At 52.6% G+C, this 21710-nt stretch overlaps 1 protein-coding gene across 1 annotated transcript in view; it reads right to left on the bottom strand.

The window, feature by feature from the left end:
• Bsn (bassoon presynaptic cytomatrix protein) overlaps window positions 1–17218 on the bottom strand; it is a 51059-nt gene extending 33841 nt beyond the window's left edge. The window contains exons 1-2 of the mRNA XM_013507574.1: window positions 16685–17218; window positions 1747–2625 (exon numbers count right to left, since the gene is read on the bottom strand). Of these exons, the coding sequence (XP_013363028.1) occupies window positions 1747–2625; window positions 16685–17218 (1413 nt within the window). The remainder of the gene's footprint in view (window positions 1–1746; window positions 2626–16684) is intronic.
• Between the last annotated feature and the right edge of the window lie 4492 nt (window positions 17219–21710).

Genomic DNA, 21710 nt, shown 5'->3' with positions numbered 1-21710 from the left:
AAAAAATATAAAGGAGGGAAAGAGGCTTGCTTTCTCTTGTTCCTCCCTTTTACTCTTGTTGTTTTTGCTATCTTCCACCACCATGAACTGTTGCTCCTCCGCTATGATACCCTGCCTTGAAGACAGCTGAATATGGACTGAAACCTCCACAAACTGTGAGCTAAACAAACACTTCCTCCCTTAATTTTGGGTGTCAGGTATTTTGTCCCAGCAATGAGAGAAAAGTAACCAAGACAGCCCCTCAATGTCACAAGGTACCCCCTAACCAGCAGTGAGCTTGTGCTTGGTGGTACCTGGACAAGGCACCCATCTGGTGTTCCCCGAGCCCTGTGGTGACCCCTTGGCATTCCTTTCCTTTCCCTGCCAACCAGAAAAGCTGTCCTCCTATAGGCCATTGGGTCTAGAACCTGGGGAGGTGGCAGCGTGGGGCCTGGAGGGCTACATGGTGCCATGTGAGGAGGTCCCCCATCTTGCTCAGGGCTGCTCCTTCCTGGGTGCTGGCAAGTATGGTCTGTGGTGACCAAAGTCATCTCCCCAGTTATGCTGGGTAGCTCCTTTGGGACTCCCACAGAGGCCTGCACCAACACAAGTCAGAACAAGGTGGCACAGGACCCATAAAACCCTCTGCTCTCCTTCCTTGTCCCAACCTGGGCCAGTGTGGGTTTGCACTTTCCACCCTTTGCCCTACCACCAGCCAGGCATGGCTCAGCCCAAGTCTAGAGAGCTTAGGTGGCATTGAAGTGCAGGAGACAGGGGTCTTGTATTGGCCGTCTTCTGATAGGACCCACACCCACTTGCAAGATAAGCCAATCACAGGCCCTGAGGGGGCACCCCCAACTACGTCAAGGCAGCCACAGTGAGGCTCACATGGGCGGCCCTGGACAAGGGAGAGTGGGTAACGGGGTTGGGGCAGGAGCAGAGCAGCCTCCAGGCCAGTGGTCCAGCAGACCTGGCGTACATCTGCCTTTCCAGGCTTTCCAGGCTGGACTCCAAGTTTTGCAAGAGCACTGGGCCTCTTTCTCCCTCTTGCTGGCTCTGCACAGTGCCCAGTACCCTTCCTTAGAGCAGACTCAGATCAGCCCTGGCCCCAGCTTTCTTCAAAACTTTCCTGTGGGTAAGAAGAATATCTCTGCTTATCCTTACAAGTAGACCTTCAGAGAGCCTAGGCCCAGCCCTCAGGAGAAAACATGTGGACCATGGTTTTGTTAAGTAGCCACACCTATGCCTCATGAGAGAGGCCTGAGTGTGGATACTAGCTGGCTGGGCAGGGCCTGGGCAGTCGGTCTGTCTCACTGTGAGAAAGCCCCCAGCCCCACCCTGGGCCTGGCACAGCCTTCTGCCCCACGGCCCTTCAACTCCCTACCCTGGTGAGGGTCAGAGATGGAAGACAGGGTGGGACCTCCGGGTCTTCCTGTCTGAGCAAAGGAGGTAGCATTTTTCATCAGCGCCATGCTCATGGTGGCTGGAAATGAGGTGGCCAGCTCAGGGCCTCCCAAACCTGAGAAAGCCCTCAGGGTACTGATCAGGCAATCAGAGACAGCAGGCACCATTTCCCTCCAATACTGTGCTGATCAGTTTCCTGAGTGGAAGGATAGGAGCCAAGGCAGGGGCAGGAAAGGGACCACAGCCCCCGGCAGCATCAGCTGTGAAGGACAGCCCCACAGCTGCTTCCTGGCTCCGTGCCCCCTTGCCCTGGGCCCTGACCCCTCCGAGAGTAAGGGACCATACGTGGCCCAGCTTTCTTACCTCCACCAGGTGGGGTGTTGGGTTGAAGCCACACAGGTTGCACACCTGGAGCTTGCAGGTAGTGCATGTATTGTAGTTGGCGGGGCCTTTGCTGCCCACATTGAGCTCGGCTTGGCACAGTGGGCAGGTGGCCTTCTCCTTCGGCGTGGTCTTTGGCTTGGCCGCAGCCTTGGGTGCTGCTTGATGCTCTGCTTTGCCGTGCTTTGGACTGGTTGTCCCCCCGGTCTTTGCCAGGGTTCCAGGCCCAGATCCAGGCCCCATTTTAGCCCCAGGCTCAGTTTTGGCTCCAGGTGCTGGCCCAGGCCCTGAGCTTGGGGGTCTTGGGCCAGCCTCCTTGCTGGCATCACTGAAGACAATCTTGGGGGGCCCCTTGCTGGGGGAAGGCTGGCCCTGGGGGTCAGCTTCGGGCTGCACAGACATGAGGGTGCTCGCCTGGGTCAGCAGCGATGCGCCAAGGCCAAAGAGCTTCCCGGTGAGGCCCTCCTGGGTCTGCTCACTGGCACCAAGCCCAGAGGGCACTGCGGTGGCACTTTTTGCTGGGGCCTCTCCTGCAGGTGGCCTGGGCTCAGCTGTGGAAGGCTTGGTGGGGAAAGAGGGCTGAGGAGACACCTTCCCCACCTCTAGAGGGGCAGCTGCTTGGGCAGGCCCCGGCACTGAGGTGGCCCTGGATGTCTCTGCCTGGCGGGAGCCCAGCTGCGGACTCCCAGGGCCCCGAGATCGCTCCTGCTCTGGTTTCCCCAGGGGCTGTTTGGCTGGGGAGTGAGCAGGAGACAGGGCTGGAGAGTGCAGCTGCTGCTGGCTCTTAGAGCGAGGCGCAGTGGTCATGTCCATTCCCAGAGCCCTCTGCATCTGACAGTTGAGACAGAGCCACTCCTTCACCTGGGGAAAGAAGTAACACAGTCAGCCCATGGCTGGTGCTCAGGGGCCGAGTCAGTGGAGGCCCCGGGGCAACAGGGCAAGCTCCTAGAACACACAGGGGCATCAAAACCTCACTCTGCTGTCTCTGGGCTTCCAGGGAGCAGGACTGATGGCAGATGGCACTTCCTTGCCCTCTAGTTGCCGCCCCGGACACACGGTGAGGAGCAGGGGTAACCCAACACCTCTGATCTTGTCCTCACCCACCAACCCCAGCTTGCCAGACTCATCTGCTCCTCAATCTTCCCTGCCACCCAGCAGCTGTACCTCAGATCGCTGCATGGCACTCATCTCCAAGTCCGATCTCACCAGCCCATGTTACCCTCCTCCTGCTGGACAGTCCCTAAAGCCTCCAACTGGTCAATCGCCATCCCCTGCTGCCCCCTTCTGGCCATTTCCACTCAGCAGTCGGAGTGACCTTCGCAACACAAACACAAGGGAAAGCATGGCTCTAGAGTAGTGCCTGGCCGGTAAGAGGCATTCAGTAAAAACCTGCAGCGTGAGCAGGGGAAGAGTGACAGCTAAGAGAGGAAGGCACAGTAAATGAAAAGCAGCCATGATTCCTGTCCTTCGGGAGCTCAGAGCCGCACTGAGGAGATAAGATATGTAACGATATATCTCAAGAGACTGTAATAGGTTGTGAATGATTGATATAAGTAGAATGCAATAAGACTTTTGTTTGTCTTAAGGAAGACAATTTTTTTTTTCATTGCTGCAGATCAAACCTAGGGCCTTGAGCATTCCAGGCAGGCACTGAGCTATCTACCACTGAGCTATCCCCCAGCCCAAGGAAGAAAAAAATGGGGCAATTTTGCCTCCAGGACAATAATAATATAGTACCATGTGTTACTACTTACATGATGGAGGGATACAAGGGGTGATCAAAATGTATGGTGAATGTTAAATTTTAAAAATTATTATCATGAAAGACACATTGTCATTAATTCCCCTCACTTTGAACACACTTATTCCACCATTCTACATGATTACTATTTCTTGGGGAGTTAGCACATGTACATAACACATCTTAATTCTTTTTTCTTTTTATCCCATTACACACACACACACACACACACACACACACACACGCACGCACCTTCCAACTCTTGGTCCCCTTCCCATTTGCAAAAGCTCCATCTTCATCATTTTCCCCCTCCCGCACCTTATCCCATCCTCTTGCCACTTTTTGAAGCAGTTCTGAAGTCCCCTCTAATGCATTTACAAAATGCGATTTAAAAATACGGTGAACGCTGGTGCTGGGAGCCATTCAGCAGGAAAAGCAGGCTTGTAAAAACATCGCGATGTATCTGCACTTACCTTACTCTCTGGATCTGGTGCCACATAACTTCTGGCTTGTCCACAAAGTCAAAATGACCATGGAAGATAAATGTTTTGAACTGATTCAGGATATCAAGGGAGGCACAACTGTGCAACTGAAGACATGAAAAAGGACTTTCAGAACTGCTTCAGAAAGTGGAAAGAAAGGGCCGGGGATATAGCTCAGTGGCACAAGTGCCGGCCTGGCAGGCGCAAGGCCCTGAGTTTGATTCCCCGTATTAAAAAAAAAAAAAAAGAAAGAAAAAAAAGAAAGAAAGAAAGAAAGTGGCAAGAAAAATGGAGTGTGTTTGAAGTGAGAGACAGCATTTTGAGGGGATTGATGGCAACATGTCTTTTACTGTAATAAAAACTTTTTTTTTGGTTTTTCTCCGGTACTGGGAACCAAACTCACGACCTTGCACTTGCTAGGCAGACGCTTTGCCACTGAGCTAAATCCCCAGCCCTCTGTAATAAAAACTTTTAAAGTAAACATTCACCATATTTTTGGATCATACCTCATAGTTTCCTCTGCCATGAGCCTACAAGGGGATGGACATGTGACCTTACCATCAGAGCCAATCTCAGCCCTGTGTTATACACGGTGAGTGAGTAACAGGAGAGGGGCTTTTTTACCCAAGGGGTCAGTAGTTTTCTTTCCCAATGTGCAGACCAATAGTAGGACTAAAACCAACAGATACAGACTGGAGTCAAGAAAAGGACAAAGGAGCAGCCCTGCCTTTATGATTTCCTTGGACTTGAGTATGCCTTAAGTCCTCCTTCAGCTGTTCAGTTCCATGAACGACTGGTATTTTTTTTTTTTTCTCCAAAAACACCACTTGAAAATTAGAGCATAGTACTTACAGGTTCAAACCCCTCTAAGTGGTTTCCCATCATGCTTGGGGAACTCTTCACCACGGCCTCATGAGCTATCTAGGCTTCCTTCTCTCTGGCTTCTTGCTGCATTTCCCCTTACCTGCCTCTCCTAAACACACCGGGCCTCCTGCTCCATCAGGGGCTCCTTGGGACTCCTTCCTGCACCTGAGCCTTTGGGCTTGCCTGCTGGCTAGCCCGCTGTGTAGGTCTCAGGTCATGGAACACATTCCCCAAAGTCTGCTCGGAGGAGACCCCAGGCACTCTCCACCACATCACCCAGTTTGTTTTCTTTTTCTTCAGAGGGCTAATTCTAACCAAAAGTATCTACTAATCTGGTTCCTAGGTATCTCTTGCTCCCAGCCAGCCCTTGTGGACAGGTGATATCTAACCTACACATAAAGTATGTCCCAGAGCAGGCTCATCCCAGACAGGCTTGCTTGTGGGATTGAGCCAGACAGTTTAGTGATACGGGGCACAGCTTCTGTATGGACAAAGCCACCAGACTGGGTGCTTCAGTGAGCTGAGGCTGGAGGCCAAGGTTTTCCCCTGTTTATGGTAAGTTTATTCTAGGTAGGGGAGGCTTACTTCCATCGAGGATGGAGTTCCCAAGGGCAGGCCACTTCTGCTTACCTTTTTGTGTATATTTTTGAGAGCTCAGGATTGAAGCCAAGGCCCCAGGCATGCTAAGCACACACTTCGCCACTGAGCTACATCCCCACCCCTCTGCTCATCTTGAGATGGATCTGGAAGGGGATTAACCCGCCAGAGGGGAGGCCCCGCCTCTAGCCCAGGGTGGCAGCCACAAATTCAGTTCCTGTGGTGGATGCCAATATCCTATTTCTGTCATGCACCTGTGGGCTGCAGTATGACTTGAGGAGAGACCTCCTGAGAAGGGGGTTCCGGGAGAGAGTCCCCCTCAGTCTGGGGACTTCTGGGATGATCCTTCCGTGGGTTCTGGACAGAGCTAAACAAAGGCACATGCTAGAACTCCTCCACGAACCATCAACGACTTCCTTTCCCCACCTCCCATCATCCAGGCCGCATCTCAGGCAACTCACCTAAAATAGAACCTCTGCAAAAAATGGCTGAAACGCCCCTCAGTAACGCATCTCCCAGATGGGTGTAGCTATTTGTATGCAGCCTCTTCCCGACTGTGGTGAGAAACCTCCCCTGAGCTTCTCCTGGGCTTGGGCCCAGGCAGACAGACCTGGCATGTCAGGCCTTCCAAGGAGGCCACAGCCTGAGGAGCTCTCTGGACCTAGCGACGCCTCCCTCTCTTTCCCTCCCCCATAGCTCCTCTGGAGTTTGTCGGGGAGTGCCTATCCTCAGACCCCTCCTTCCAACTCCCAGGTCCCTATCTCACGCTGGGGGTGTGGAAACAGAGGGCATCCAGACTGAGTACACACAGACAGTCCTGTGGCAGCCTGGCCTGGCCTCGGGACCAGTAGCCTTCCTTTGCAGCAAAGAGTGATGCCTCCACGGGAAGAGGCTCAGCAGAGGAGGTCCACCGGTGCTACTCTCTAAACTGGCTACCTGCTGGAACCAGAGGGACTGACCTGTGTATGACAGCAAACCTCTCTGAGGGGCCAGCCATCCTGACCTGGTATGTGGCCAGGAGATGTGCAGGCCTCATGCCTCGTGCTCCAGGAGCCAGAGGTGGAGCTGGTGGGTCTTCCCTGGCCACCTAAAATGGATGATTCTGCCAGACACTTCTTGCCAGCAAGGAAGCCCATCCTGCTCTCTCACAAGGCTTGGGGGCCCTCCACAGCGGCTGTGCACCCCAGTCCAGGGGGAACCTGGGTGGTGGTAAGGCTGGACAGGCTCAGGGTGGTGTGCAGGGTTAAGAAGCGCCTTGGGAGACAGGGGCTCCAGGAATGTGACTTAATGACAATGAGGAAGGCTCTGCAGGGTCCTGCTGGGGGTTCAGAAAGGCAGGGCCCTGTGCACTGTGTGACTCTAAGAGCACTCTCACAGAGAAAAGTCTCCTTACTACTTCCTTGCTCAAACTGTTCCATGTACAAAAGGGCAACTAGGGAGCCCATCAAGGGCTCAGAGATTTGGGGACCAGGCTGGAGGTTCTGTGAATGTAAGCCGAATGTACACCTGAGCGACCTGTCTTTGGTGGTTACTCCCTGCACTCTCTCCAGGGGGCTCTGAGGCAGGGAGAGGAGGGGAGGCAGCTCTGGGAAAAGCTTCTACATTCTCCCTCCCCACGGGGGCGCTGGTGGGATGAGACCTGCCACCCTGCGCCTCAGCCCCAGAAGGTGGGATGCAGCCTGATGGTCATAGCAGGAGGCTCCTCAGCAGAACCTTCCTGTCAAAAAGCTCCGAGGCCCCAGCACTAACAGGTCTTCGTCCTACTCCCCTCCCCCGCCCCATCTGCAAGGAAGGAGGGCTGCAGACTCGCGTCACTTAGCCCTTAGCCTCACTTCCTGCAGAGAGCAGCAGCACGCCGAGCCCAGCCCTTCCTAGGAGCAAGCGTTCAGTGCGTCAGATCACTCAGCACTGTCATCATGCCTGACGCCACATGCCTGCTTTCCATTTTCGTACCGTGGAAACATCAAAGAAATAGCTTGGCTCATAGAGGAGCCGAATCAGTTCTTGGGAGGAGCCCTTTAGCCACTGTGAACCCTGCCTTTCCTGTCTGTGACTCACAAGCCAGGTCTCAGTATGAGGGACACACCTGCCGGCCATTGGCCACTTCAGCCAGAGCCTTCACTCGTCAGCTGGCAGACTTCAGACTTACGGAGCAGGTATCACGAGGAGCCAGAGGACAGGGCACATTAGTCTAGAAGTGGGCCAGCCAGCTGTGACCACAGGAGAGGGCTGTGCCTATCCAGGCCCCAGAGGGAGGCCTTGGGAACCTGCCCAGTATCTGAGGCCAGGAGTTACAGAGTGGACGCAGAGCCTAATGACTCCAGGGGATCAGACGCCCTTGTTTGCCTGGAACTCTGGACGTATCTGCCCTTCCACACCCCTATATCCCTCACCTTCTTCCACACTCCTCTCAGGCCCAGCCACTGTGCCCTGTAACACACCCTCCGGACTATCAGTCAACTCCCTATACCTTCCTGCCATACACTCTTCTAGGCGCCCAGTCCCACCCTTGAGGAACTTGGCTCAGCTTCTCTTTAAAATTTCCAGGAGCCTGAGGGCTCCTCCTGTGGCTTCCCTACCCTGTTCACCTCCTAGCTTCTGTTGCCCTCCAAACCCCTCTACCCTGGCTTCTCCTTAAAAGTCTGGCCCTTGCCTCTCAGGTTCCCACTGAACTGACGCTCATGGTCCCTACAGATGACCCACAGCCCCGATAGGGGTCTCACCCCATACTGCCTCGTGTTTAAGGTTTGTACATTTCATTATCTGCAAATCAAATGCTACCTAAAATACCCTGAAAGAAATACTAAACTCTAGTTAATGATGTGCTGAAGCAGCTAGCACAAAGTAGACTGAAATTTGCAACTTTAAAATTCAATAAAAAGGGCCGGGGATACAGCTCAGGGGCACAAGAGCCTGCCTGGCAAGTGTAAGGTCCTGAGTTCGATTCCCGGTACCAAAAAAAAAAAAAATCAATAAAACGATAAGAGAGGGGCTGGGGATTTAGCTCAGAGGCACAGTGTCTGCCTGGCAAGTGCAAGGTTGTGAGTTCGATTCCCAGTACCGGAAAAAAAAAAAAAAGGTAAGAGAGACGGATGGAGGACAGACAGGAGGTAATCAAGGAAGGGATAGAGTAGTTAAAACACAGATTGTGGATCTGAGGATGTACCTTGTGCAATTCTTTAACTTTTCTAGTTTAATTTTTTTTATAAAAATGATGTTGAGGGAGGAAAAGCTGTGCGCCTGACTGTTCTATGTTGCTCTCCAGCAAGGCATCAAGAGCTCTGCTGATGGGTCTTGGTCTTTGCTGCTGAGCTGTAGGACGACTTGGTATTTTCTTGGTATTGATTCTTTTATCAATTCCTTACTAGATGCACATACGATTTACAAATATTTTCTCCCATTCTGTGGACTGCCTTTTTATTATGTTGATAGGTGTTATTTTTCCTCTTCCTCCTTTTTCTTATCTTCCCCCTCCTCTTTTTTCTCTCTCCTCCTCCTTCCTTTTGTATGGGGGATTGGACCAAGGGGCTTTTGCACTGAGCTACATCCAAGCCCTTTTTATTTTTTTGAGTCAAGGTCTTGCTAAATCACCCAGGCTGGGCTCCAACTCACTACCCTCCTCCCTCAGCTTCCCAAGTGCTAGGCTTGCAGGTGTGTACCATCACACCTGGTCAGAAGGGCAGTTTTAAGTGCCCATCTGACCTTTCCACTGCTACCTTCCAAAACCCTTGAGATGGCATCCAGAGACCTCAGGAAGCCTAGCAGGCCCTGGCTTGTCCTCTGGTCCCGGCTTGTGGCACCCTGCTGTCCTAGACCTGGCTCTAGAGCCTCAGGTTCCCTCTCTGGAGTCACAGCAACGCAGGTCCACTTCCTCCTATTCCTCCTCAGCCTTGACCCTGGTATGGCTGTGTGCCCACTGTGTGGCCCCTGCTGAAAAGGTTGATGCGCCCAGAGCTAAGACTGTTTCTGGCTTAGTATGAGGGTTCAGAAAGCATTTGTGAGGGGAGTAAAGGATGAGGGTAAGGGAGAAGACCACCCTCCGCCTGCGACAAGCAGGCCTGTCCAGGCCGAGGACTTGCGGGAAGAAACAGTAGGACAGCAAAGCCAGCCTGACTGAGACTCCTAGTGAGCTGTCTCCCCCAGTCCCTGCTCTCTCTGCCCCTCCCTTTCCTGCCTCTTCCCTCTTCCTACTCCCACTCTCCTTCTCTTTTTCTCTTCCATCTTTATTTGATTCTTTTTTCATTGTTTCCTTTGCTCTCACACACAAAAACAACAGTTTTGGGGTGGGGGATATAGTTCAGCAATGCAGCACCTGCCTGGCAAGCAGGAGGTCCTGAGTTCTATTCTCCCCACCGCCAAAAAAAAACCCAAGAGTTTTAAGGATAAGACTTCATATTTTCTGTTCTGAATTAATGACACATTCATTCTCAGACCTACATTTTAAATTTTTTTAATTCTTTTTTTTTTAAGGATTTGTTTTATTTAAGTAACTGCAAACAGGAAACCCGAGAGAGAGCCCCAGGCTGAGAGGAGTAATGGCCACCCTCCCTGACAGAACAGGGGACTGGTGGCCCCTACATCCTTCCATGGTCGACACAGCCCCTCCTCACTCTGACAGCATCCTAGGGGCAGCACCCCACCTTCCCTGGGACAGGGGTGCTCTGCACCCAGCTCCGGAGCCCCAGCCCCTGTCCTCACATCTTGGGGAGGCAATGAGGATGAACAGCTGGCACTGGTGCCAGCAGCAATGACAAATGTCTAAGAATGAAACCCTGAACAAAAACAACACAACTGTCTAGAGGTAGTTTGTGAACGAGGAAAAGATGGAAGCAGAACCCTGGGGAGCGGGGAAGAGGAGGGCGGGTGGGCGGGAAGACAGGGCGGGCTCCGGTACCAGCGCCCCGTGGGGTCAGCAGCCAAAGTAGAAGCAGGAGGATGGGCAAATGCCTGGCCTTAGGTGGCTGCTACAGGGGGCCTGGGCCTCACCTGAGCAGGAGGTGACTCTGCCAGCTGCTCTCATCTTGCGTGTGGCACGGAGGCCTCTGGATCTTGCCCCTTCCAGGACTCCAAGGGGGTGTCCAGCCTGGCAGTGGACTAGGAAAGCTGGGGATGGAACAGCTGGGTAGGTCCTACTGAGTTAAGACTGGCTGAGGCAGGGCTGGGGATTTAGCTCAGCAGCAAAAAGCGCCTGCCTGGCAAGCGCAAGGTCGTGAGTTCAGTTCCCAGTACCGGAGAAAAAACAAAACAAAACAAAAAAGACTGGCTGAGGCATTTGAGGGGCCAAGCCCCGCCACTGGTCTCATGGCTGCTGCCAGCACAGTGGGTGGGGCATGTCAGAGATGGGGGTAGGAACCCTTCAGTCCAGGGGAGCCTTCCCAGGCCCCTGGAGGGGAAGCCAGAGGGAGCAGCGGAGGAACAGAAGGTGCCCCTAAACGAAGAGCCCAGAGAGTTCTTTTTTTTTGGTCTTTTTAAGACAGGGTCTCGCTATACAGTTCAGGCTGGCCTTGAACTCACTTTGTAGGCCAGGCTTGTCCCAAACTCGCAACGATCCTCCTGCCTCAGCCTCCCAAGTGCTGCGATTACAGGCATGCACCACCACGCCTGGCCAAGCCCAGAGAGAAGTGACCCCGAGGCAGGCGGTGCAGGGATGGGGGTGGCTGAGTGGATGCTAGCCCTGTCCAGGAGGGTGAGTGTGCGCGGGCAGGGGCTGCTGGGCATGAGCCTGGAGGAGCTGCTCCGACCACAGGGCCCTGCAGCGGCTGGTGTCTCAGCCCCACTTTATAGCTGGAATGTGGAGCTCCACGCCTGATAGCTCCAGTCCCAGAACAGCTCCTGCTCTAGCACATCTGCCTCTTCCTCATGTCCCCAGTGGCCCTGGCCTTCCCATTGCAGTGGTACAAGCAGGGAAGAGTTGTCTCCTGGAACTTGGTCACTCTGGGGGCACATACTAGCAGCAGGGCTCAGTGCCCACGGGCTGACTGAAGTTTGGAGGGCACTTCCCTATGGACTGAGAGTTTGCTTGACTCCAGCTGGTTACCAAAAGGCAAACTGCCTGAGGACCAGACATACAGTGGGTGAAAGAGCTCCTCAAGGGCTGCCACCTGGAGGCCTGCCTCCCTTTCATTTGTGGGCACAGGAAGGAAGACTGGGAACATGGGCAGGCACTACCTTCTGGGCACACAGCACTGCAGGCCCCATGTCCTAACCCTGCCCTCTCTGGCTCAAGCAACAGTGTGGCCAGGACGGGGCAAGGCTGTTGGCTACAGCAGAGGGACCCATGCTGAATTCACAGCACCACTCCCAGGCCATCTGTTGCCCTGGCTCTTGCTGGACAAAAGTAGGATGCAGGCAGTAGAGGGAGAGGCTCAGAGTCACTGTGTCGGCTCCCTGTCTTCCCCCAGCACCCACCCTGATGACTGCCCGGCTCAAGACTTGAGCTTGCCATCGGGGTCGGGCTAGGGAAAGTCCAAGCCTTGGAACAGGTGAGTGAAAACCGTTCTCTCTCTCTCTCTTCTTTCTTTCTTTCTTTTGTGGTACTGGAAATTGACTCTAGGGTTTTTGCACTGATCTACATTCTGAGCTCCCCTCCCCCCACTTTTTTTTGGTACCAGGAATTGAACTCATGACCTCAGGCTTGCTAGGCAAGCCCTTATGCCACTGAGCTATATCCCTGGCCCTCCCCTTATTTTTTTGAAACAGTGTCTTACTATGTCCCTAAATTGCCCAGGATGGGCTCAAACTCACAGTCCTCCTGCATCAGCCTCCCACAGTGCTATGGTACTTTTCTTAGAGGGACTTATAAGGAAGGGTGGGGCCGATGAACCACTAGACCTGGCAGGCTGGGGACGTGGTAGCCCTGCCTTCCTCCCTAGCGCAGCGCGTGATCCTCTCTTAGGGCAGTACTCTGTCAGCCCATCTGACTAGAAGCCTGGCTGTGTGAGCAGCTCTACCTCTCCCAGCACGGTCTGCGGTGATGCTGCTCCGAGGGAGCAAACAGACTCATGCACATGAGGTGCAGCCTAGGGCGAGCCGCAAGTGCTGCGCTGAACGAAGCTGCTGTACTGCCCCAGGCACTGCTCACAGCCTCCTGCAGCTCACTCGCGGCCTCACTGCCCAGCCCACCTCGCCTTCCTATTCTCTGCCCAGCCAGCCATGCCTACGCCTTGCCTCCTACCTCCAGTTACCAGAATAGAGGCCTAACAACGGCTGCCAAGGCCTCTTTCCTGGTGCGGAAAGGGGTGGCCAGCTGGAGTATAAATTGCTGAAGGTTGCAGAGGTAGACTAACAGACCTGAGCAGGCACAGGGCATCAGCAACACCACCGAGGCCTGCACTCCTGCACTCCTGCACTCCTGCACTAAAACCTGACATTCAGAAACTTTACAGTACTTGTTCGAAACCCATACCTAGGAAGAGAAGAAGAGACCCACTTTTCTCCTTCCTTCCACCATGAGCATGGAATCCTAGCACCTCTGGCCTCTGGTGTCCCTGCATTGCCTGAGGGAGGCTCTTGTGTAGGGAGTGGGAGATGTTCAAACGTTAAAAGGAAACTCCCTAGTCTTTTGCCAGGATTTCAAAAAGGTGAAATTATTTATCTGCCCTGAGCTACCAGAACTGGTGAGATCCAAGAAGAGATGCTGGTCCAGCCCTGTTTGTTCCAAAGCAGCTTTAGTCTGAGTAAAAGCGGGCCATGAGTGGAACCCTCATAGGAGAAAATGAGATACCCGCTCAGTGGCACTGGATCCCCCTTCCTTTGCTCCAGAATGAGCCAGGCTTCCTGAGACGCAGTCTCCCTGTCTGTAAATGGAGAGTGTGCTCTCTGTACTCCTCCCCACCTTCCATGCATTTTAATGACTCCATGTATGCAGATATAGCAAAGGACCTAGTGGGTATCTCCTCCCTGTGAGCCTCACAGGCAGGGGCGCAAGAGCAAGTACCGTGTCTGCGTGAGAACCAGCCAGCATTGCCCCAGGCCAGCAGGAGGTCAGGCCCTGTCCAAGAGCAGGGATTACAGACCTCAGCTGCTGCTTTTCACTGATGGGGCTGCTCTCTGACCTGTGTGTGGAAAGGCGGTTACAGTAATCCTGGGCCCTGGAGAAGCGGGCATGGCAGCCTAGGGCCTGTACTGGGTCATCTCCACACCTGGTCTGCCCTTTTTTTTTTTTTTTTTTTAAGAGCAGACTATATTTATTGAGGGAAAGAAAGCTTCTGTCCAAGAGAGGGACAGAAGGGGGGCCCAAGTGGGTTACCCAAGGTCTGCCCTTTTTTGTATCCCTGCTAAAGTAGTAAGACCCTGACAGGTGGCACGTGACACAAAAACAAAAACACTGGGGCAGTGGTGACCATTACCTGGTAGTGCCAAACTCTTACCCTCCATTTTGCTCCTTGGTCCCCACACAGCCATTAGCACAGCGGCTCTACTGGACCCCTAATCTGGGCAGCATCTTGAGTTACACACCAGTCAAGGGGCCTCTGCTGGCGAGAAATGTTGTTTCTCACGGTCACATGCCCAAAGGCCCCCGAGAGGCCCTGAGACCCTCCCGGTCACTTGTGTGGCCCTTATTCCTCCTCGGGACTTCAGGTCCTCCGCCTGTCCAGTGGGAAGCAGCGCGTCCAGACGACATGCCCTGAGCCCAGGACCCAGGCTGCCAGGCCTCCTCAGACAGAGCCCAGGACCGTCCGAGCTGGTCCAGTTACACCCTGCCCCAGTCAGGGCCCCTATGATGACGCCGCCCTGTGGCCAGTGTCTGCAGCCACTCGGATGCCCAACTTCAGAATCACATGTGGAACCTCAGGCCAGGAAGCGCTCAGCCCAGAGACCCACAAGGCCAACCCTAGAGAAGTCTTCTTAGCAATTTTTTTTTTTTTTTTTGTACTGGGAATTGAACTCAGGAACTTGTGCTTGCCAGGTAGGCACTTGTGCCGCTGAGCTATATCCCCGACCCATTCTTAGCTTATAGTATCAGTTATAAATGTCCAAAAGAGACGTGGTCTTCCAGGACAGCTCTAACAGCAGGTGTGAGCAAAACCTGTGAACTTGTTTTCTCAACACATGTATGACTACGGAGGTAAATGTGCTCTTAGCCAAGTGGCAAAGGGCAACTGCACTGGCTTAAAGATTATGTTCTGCCACTCCTCAGGAAAATGTGTCAAAGGTTAGGTTTCCTTGACAGGATACCCCTGACAGCCAACTCTGGAGACCCTGGCAGAACAGGACATGTACCAGGTATGAACCTGCAGAATGACCTAAGTCAGCATTTTCCAAACTGGATGGCATGGAACAGCAACCATAATGTGCTCTGTGAAAGCAATTCTGGAAAAGGCTGCCAACTACAGCTCTGTCTTGGAACTTCTGACACCCCTGAGGATGCAAAAAGCCTGAGAAATCTCACAGCAAGAACCATTTCATAGGCCAGCTGATCCCTATAATCTCAGCACCCGGAAGGCTGAGGCAGGAGGAACACTGTGAGTTTGAGCCCAGCGTGGGCTACATAGTGAGTTCAAAGTCAGCCTGAAGTGCATAGTGAGACAAGAATCACTTAATTTGTCTAGTCTAACATTTGCTTGAAATACTTGGCCAAGCGGCCTGCTCTTCAGCAAAAACTGAGTGTGCAGTAAGTCTGAGGCCCACTTTCCTCCTGGCCCTGAGCCTCGGCTTCCTCCCAACCCCATGAGGCAGATGGACTGAGTGTCCCTAAGGTCCTCCCACTCTGCTGTTCTTTCCAGGTGCAGCCAAAGGCTGGCTCCCTTTCCACCTTGTTGAAGGGTCTGGATTTGGGGGAGCCTGAAGGCAGAGGCTGTGGAATCTAGCAGGCTGAGATGCCCACTAGGAGACTGGTGCCACTCTGTGCAGCTTTCTGCCCTGCCAGAGACTGAAGCACAGCTGAACATCTCAAGGAGTCTGGGACCCGGAGGGGCAAGGCCAGCACAAGGAGGGCTCACCACAGGGCCATGGGCATCTGCCAAACCTCCTGCTCCTAAGAGACCAGGTGCTTCTAGCTTCTCAAGGGCGGCAACACACAGGCACGCTTTCCTGGCCCAGATCGCACTGTGCTCAGTACTGAGCAGCAGACACTTACCTAACTGATCGGTGCAGGGTTGGGCCTGTTTCTAATCACAGATGCAGCAATCACGAGCATGCACGCCTACTCAGGAAGCCTCCACACTCCAGGAGTGACTCCAAATGCTCTGAGTCATCGCCCCCCCACCAACAGCTCCTTCCTTGGAATCTCACACTTACCTCTTACAAACCACACATCCCACACCCACAGCACCTCATGGCATATATAGACCCTGACCTGTGAACAGTTATTCTCACTCAGCCCCCTCCCACACGGTCCAAACGGCTCCAGCTGCTGGTAATTCCAGGGGCGCTGAGGCCCACGCTTATACTCAGCCACTCTCCACCATGTCCAAGGGCACCAGAGCCTTGCAGGCAGGACCAGACTTCTGTGAATTGTCCTGGAGGAGAGGGAGGAGGCCAATAAACCTAGGTAGTTCATTTCAAACGAATGACCGGGCCTCAAGCAATACCCAACAGCACCCAACCGGGGCGCCAGAGAACCTTCAGGCCCTTGGTGTGGCATCCCACAGCAATGCAAAGCACCTGAATGAAACTGGGGACCTGAAATCCTCTGGAGCAAAAAGAAAAAAAAGAGGCCAAACCCATAGGTACGGTTCTATAGTAGCCTTTGTGAATGCATGGCTGCCAGCCTGAGTCTCTGCTTTACCCAAGGTCATCTCTCTGGGGATGGGTAGGCTGGTCCACCAACACACGCCCCCAGCTAACTAGAACAGAAGCCCAGAGGAGGAGTTTCCTAGATGTCAAGAACAGAGGCAGCTCAGGGCAAAGAAACTTGCCTCCTTTTGGGCTCCAGTTGCTCATACCCTCTCCAAATGAGTAACCACTGGGGAAAGTTGACCATAGGACTGTCACTGACCTCTCCAAGGTTTGGTTTTTCAGGCCAAACTTGACCCAGGTAAGAAAGCGTCTCCTATTCTGGGGTTCTTCCCAAGCTTTTGGGGTTAAAGAATCCCTCAGGAAATCTGGACCAGGCTTTGTTCTTTGCTGCCACATGTTGGAGCCAGGAACCCCACCCCCACCCCAAATCAGGAAGACACAGATGCTGGAGGCTGAGGGAAATGACCAGGAAAAGAGGTGGTAGAGGGGAAGGGACCAGGGGTGGCATGGCAATGAGGCAGTGGGTAAGTGGGAAGCCGGCGCAGAGTGCAGTTACCTGGGTAAGATGCGGGTTGGGGTTGAACCCACACTGGTTGCAGACCTTGTTGTGACACTGGGTGCATGTGTTGAAGTTTGGCTGGCTGGGGGTTGAAGTGAGGTCCGAGGTCTTGCATATGGGGCACAGGGTGCTGCTGGGAAGAGGGGCGATCTGGGGGACGGAGTAGGGTGATGTGGGGGTGCTGCCTCTGTCTGGTGACACAGAGGGGGACCGCCCTGATCTCTGTGTCCTGCTGTCCACCTGCAGCGTCCTACGGGGACCATCAGCCTCCTGTCCTGCGGGCCCCTGTGCCCTGGTTTCCCGGGGGCTCTCGCGGCTAGGAGCAGTAGCAGAAGCTTGCTTTGGGGTTGGGGAGGCTGCTCTCTGGCTACCGAGGGGCTCCTTGGGGTCCAGTCTCCGGGAAACGCTGAAATGACATTGAAAAATGAATGTGTTAGAGACATATCTTAGAGAAGCAGCCTGCAAGGACTCTAGCAAGCTGGGTGGCCCTGTCAGGCCCTTTACCACCCTCCTTCTCCTGCCCAGTAGCATTCTCACAGCCACTACTTGCTGTCCCCTGTGCTGAGTCCTGACACACATCTCCCACTTCAACCCTCCACACCAGGCCACATGACATGATCCTAGATGGACCATTTACTCCCCAAAAAGAGCGAATTCACATTCCTTAAGTCTAGGGTGGGGGTCTGCATTTTTAAGAGGCTCCATGATGATACCAGAACTCTAAGGCACTTTCCTTCTGTGGCCCTCCAATGAGCCAGATGCCAACCCAAGTCTCACAGGATGGGATGGAGTGCTAGTCTCCCACTGCTCTAGGGCTGGATGTGGTCTAAGACCTAACCCCTGAGAAACCACTGAAGAAGGCCCAATGTGCCTGCCCATTATGTCCATCCCAAGCTTGCCTGGCTGCAGAGGAGCCCAAAGAGAAGGCCAGCTGCTTGGAGCCAACTGGCAGGGCATCCTGTGACGAACTATTTCAGAGAGGAGATGAAGCGGGCAGAGGGAGGCCCACCCCAAGACACCTGCAGTCCTTCCTCCCATTAGGGAACTATGAGTGCAGAAGCATACCCCTAGTCTAATAAAGACTGTTCTGGAAGCCAGACATGATGGAGCACACTTGTAATCCCAGCACAGGGGAGGCTGAGGCAGGAGGTCACAGGCTAGAATCCAGCCCAGGCAACTTAGCAAGACCTTAGTGAGACCCTGTTTCAAAATAAAGATGACAAAAAATATGCTGGAGATATAGCTCAGTGTAAAAATTCACAGCTCAATCCCTAGGACTGAAAAAAGAAGACTCCCAAGAAAAGAAAAACTAGGGCTGGGGATATAGCTCAGTGGCATAAGACCTCAAGCCTGAGGTCATGAGTTCTATTCCCAGTACCAGAAAAAAGAAAAGAAAAGAAAAGAAAAAGTAGCCGGGCGTGGTAGCACACGCCTGTAATCCCAGCACTCGGGAGGCTGAGGCAAGAGGATTGTTTCAAGTCCGAGACCAGCCTGGGCTACAAAGTGACCTCAAGGCCAGCGTGAACCACATAGAGAGACTCTGTATCAAAAAAAAAAAAAAAAAAAAAAAAAAGAAAAAAGAAAAAGAAAAGAAAAACTATTAAATCTCCTATCACGCATGCATCAACCACCAATAGCATGTACCTAGCCATCTACCCATCAAGGCAGCAACAGCATTTCTAGCCCACACTCAGAACCTAGGCTTCTCTAGGACTTTCCAACAGATTAATTTTTAGGTATCCTAAAGAAATATTTCCCACAGGGTTAAATTAATAGTTTAGTTTTCATTTAAATTATTTGTAGCTAGCATTCAAAAGCAGCTTTTTTGCGGGGGATGTTGTTTTTTGAGACAAGATCTTTCCATGAAGTGTAAGCTGGCCTTGAACTCACCATGTAGCTCAGACTGGCCTCGAATTTGCAGCAATCATCCTGTCTCAGCCTCCCTAAAAGAAGCTCTTTGGGGCTGGGGATTTAGCTCAGTGGCACAGCGCCTGCCTGGCAAGTGCAAGGTCATGAGTTTGATTCCTGGTACCAGAAAAAAAACAAAAAAACAAAAAAAAAGAAGCTCTTAAAAGCTACTCAGGTTGGGCTTGATGGCACTCACCTATAATCCCAGCATTTAGGAAGCTGAGGCAGGGGGATCACCATGAGTTTGAGGCCAGCCTGAACTACATGGCAAGACTCTTTCTCAAAAAAAAAAAAAAAAAACAAGGTGTGTGTGGTGGTACATGCCTGTAATCCCAGCACTCAGGAGGCTGAGGTAGGAGGATTGCCACGAGTTTAAAACCAGCCTAGGCTACATAGCGAGACCCTACATCAAAAAAAAAAAGAGGAAGATGAAAGAAAGAAAGCTGACAGTGCTTAATAACATGTGACTGGGCTGTGGACCCCTCTGTAGGCTGTGCAAGGCCTTCTAGAAAATTTAGCAATTCCTACTATTTGTGTTGCCTGATGAATGACAGGCAATCTTCCATTTACACAGTGACTTTTCTTCTCTTCAGCACTAGGGATTGAACCCAGGAAGTGTTGAACTATATCCCCAGTCCTCTTTATTTCGAGACAGGGGCTCACTAAGTTGCTCAGGCTGGGTTCTAACGTGGGATTCTCCCTCCTAGCTATAGTAACTTTTAAATTCAATGTGAATCACAATGTAGTATTTCTGGAGACATTTTAACCAGACCCAAACTGGATGCTCAATTTGGATTTCCTGAATGGGTGGACTGTAAGCTTGTCATGGATAAGAAGAATAAGATGTGACCCAAAATATGTTAGGGCTGATGAAACACGGCAAGAGCCCGGCCTGGCATCCTCTTGGCCGGACTTCCTGCAGGAGAGAGCTGCGGGGACAACGCCAGGGCTCTGAAGGGCTGCTGGCCACACTCTGGACCCACCATCTGGAATGCTCTAACAGTAACGGTGGTGATATTGACTGTGCTGGTGTCACATACTAACTTCTTTAAGCTCAACAGCACATTCATGGCATAGGATCCATTTTGCACATTTTATACACAAGGAAACTGCCGTGCATGTAAGTTTGACTTGTGAAGCCACCATGATGTGCAAATGATAGGGCTAGGATTCCAACGTATGGCCCCTAGTTCACATCTTTGACACTGTCCTACACGGCCTTCCCAGGGACGCACAGCACAGCTGTAGAGGGGTGGGAGGCACTGCAATTTGAGCTCTTCAGTTTCTTTTTGCAAAGAGCTGTTTAATGGATGTTCCTCAAGAAGAGGTATCTGGTTTGCTCCCCGCTACACACCCAGCACTCAGCACTATGCTTGGCATTGAGTGAATACTCAGTAAGGACATCTACATGCACAGAAAAATGTGAACAGTACAGTGAGCTCACAGTGAGGCTGAGTCAGGGCAATGATGCCATCAGTTATGACCACTTCACTTAGCACTTGGTCAGCAGACTAAAAGACTCACAGAAAAAAATGACTCCAATATCAGATATTCATTCATTCATTCATTCATTCATTCATTCATTCAGGCTTTTGGTCATTTACAAACATTTACTGATCCCTGGACTAGTTCCAGGCCCTGTGAAGGCATTGATTGTAAAAAGACTTACATTCTCAGGTGTTCATTGTATTGTTATTCTTTTATCATATACATAGAGTCACTATAAAAATCTATTCAATATTTAATTAAAGTAAAATTTTAAGAAAGTAAATCAGACAGGGATCCAGTCCTCTGGGAGCCTCCAGTCTAGAGAAGAAACAAATGTCCAAACAAATCACTGCAAGCACATTGCTGACGTCCTAGGGAGGGCAGCGGCTTCAGCCTGCTCTGGGAGACATCACACTGTGTCTGAAAGGCAGGCTGCTCTCCGTGGGGTGCAAGGGTCTGAGCCGCAGAGGGAAGAGCACAGGCAGTCCAGAGGTGTCAGCACCTGCTTCACGGGGCGGCTGTATGACAGAAGTCAGCTATTCCCAGCACCTACATCAACTCCCAGCAACAGTACGCTGAGTTTTCTGAATTAATCAACAACCTCAAAGCCACAATGTAAAGGGCCAGGACAGCAGGGCCTCTAAGTTTTCCAGGTGAGTGTGTGGGCTCTGTGGCAAAGAAGATGCTGGAGACAGGAATCTAGCAAAGATAAGACAGCAGCCCAGACGAGAGCTCCTGAGGGAGGAAGGGAAGGGACAGTGGGCACTTTGCTTGAGTCACAAGGAGGAGCGCTCCTGTAAACTGAGGGGGGAGCTGCAGGAGAGAAGCCCGTCAGGGGCTGAAGAGTGTAATAACAAACCACAAGTGTGGGTTTGGTGGGGCTCAACTATGGCAGGGGGTTGGCAAGAGACCTCGGGGGAGGGGTCGTAATTTCATTTCAAATCCAGTACGTCTTTACCTAGCAGAGTTTAAGGGTTTGGTGCACAAGTAATGCTCAGGAATAGAGGTTACCAGAGAGCAGCGGTCCAGGAAAGACTGTAGAGAGTAGCCACATCTATGGCTGCAGAGAAGACACAGACCAAGCAGTCAGACCAAGGAGGACAAACCACAGTGAGCCACAGGGGTGCCCAAGAGTGCAGTGCCCAACAGTTGTGATGAGCGCATACCCGAGGCTGAGGAGCTGCAGCAGAAAAAGGGGTGGCCCTACACCCCTGAGGGCCATGAACCAGGAACGCCCCACCCATCTCCCAACCCACGCGTGCTGGGCTGGGGCAGCTCGCTGCGCTGCTGAACACAGCCCACCAGAGTGGAGCTGTCTGGACACAGATCCCACAGGTCAGGGGGGCAGGAGCAGGCTGAGAAGATGGAGGCGATCCCTCCAGGAGGCTCTTCTCAGGGAGTACACGCGAAAGCATCTACCAACATACAGCTGCTGGGCAGGAGAAAAGCAGGGAGTCAGGAAAAAGAGAAGGAGGCATCCACGGGCAGGACCCAGGGCTGTACCAGGGGGAACTGGCCTGGTGGCCATGGACCATCAGCAGGGAGGCCCTCTGAGGCCAGTGTTCCTCTCCACAGCCTCAGGGAGTCCTGTAACTCGCAGAGTGCAAGGTAAGGACAGTGAGTAAGA

The sequence above is a fragment of the Chinchilla lanigera genome, unplaced genomic scaffold (assembly GCF_000276665.1).
Source record: "Chinchilla lanigera isolate Chin_1 unplaced genomic scaffold, ChiLan1.0 scaffold00131, whole genome shotgun sequence".
Classification (NCBI taxonomy): domain Eukaryota; kingdom Metazoa; phylum Chordata; class Mammalia; order Rodentia; family Chinchillidae; genus Chinchilla; species Chinchilla lanigera.
The sequence above is the reverse complement of the archived record's forward strand: the minus strand, read 5'-3'. Positions and strand labels throughout refer to the sequence as shown.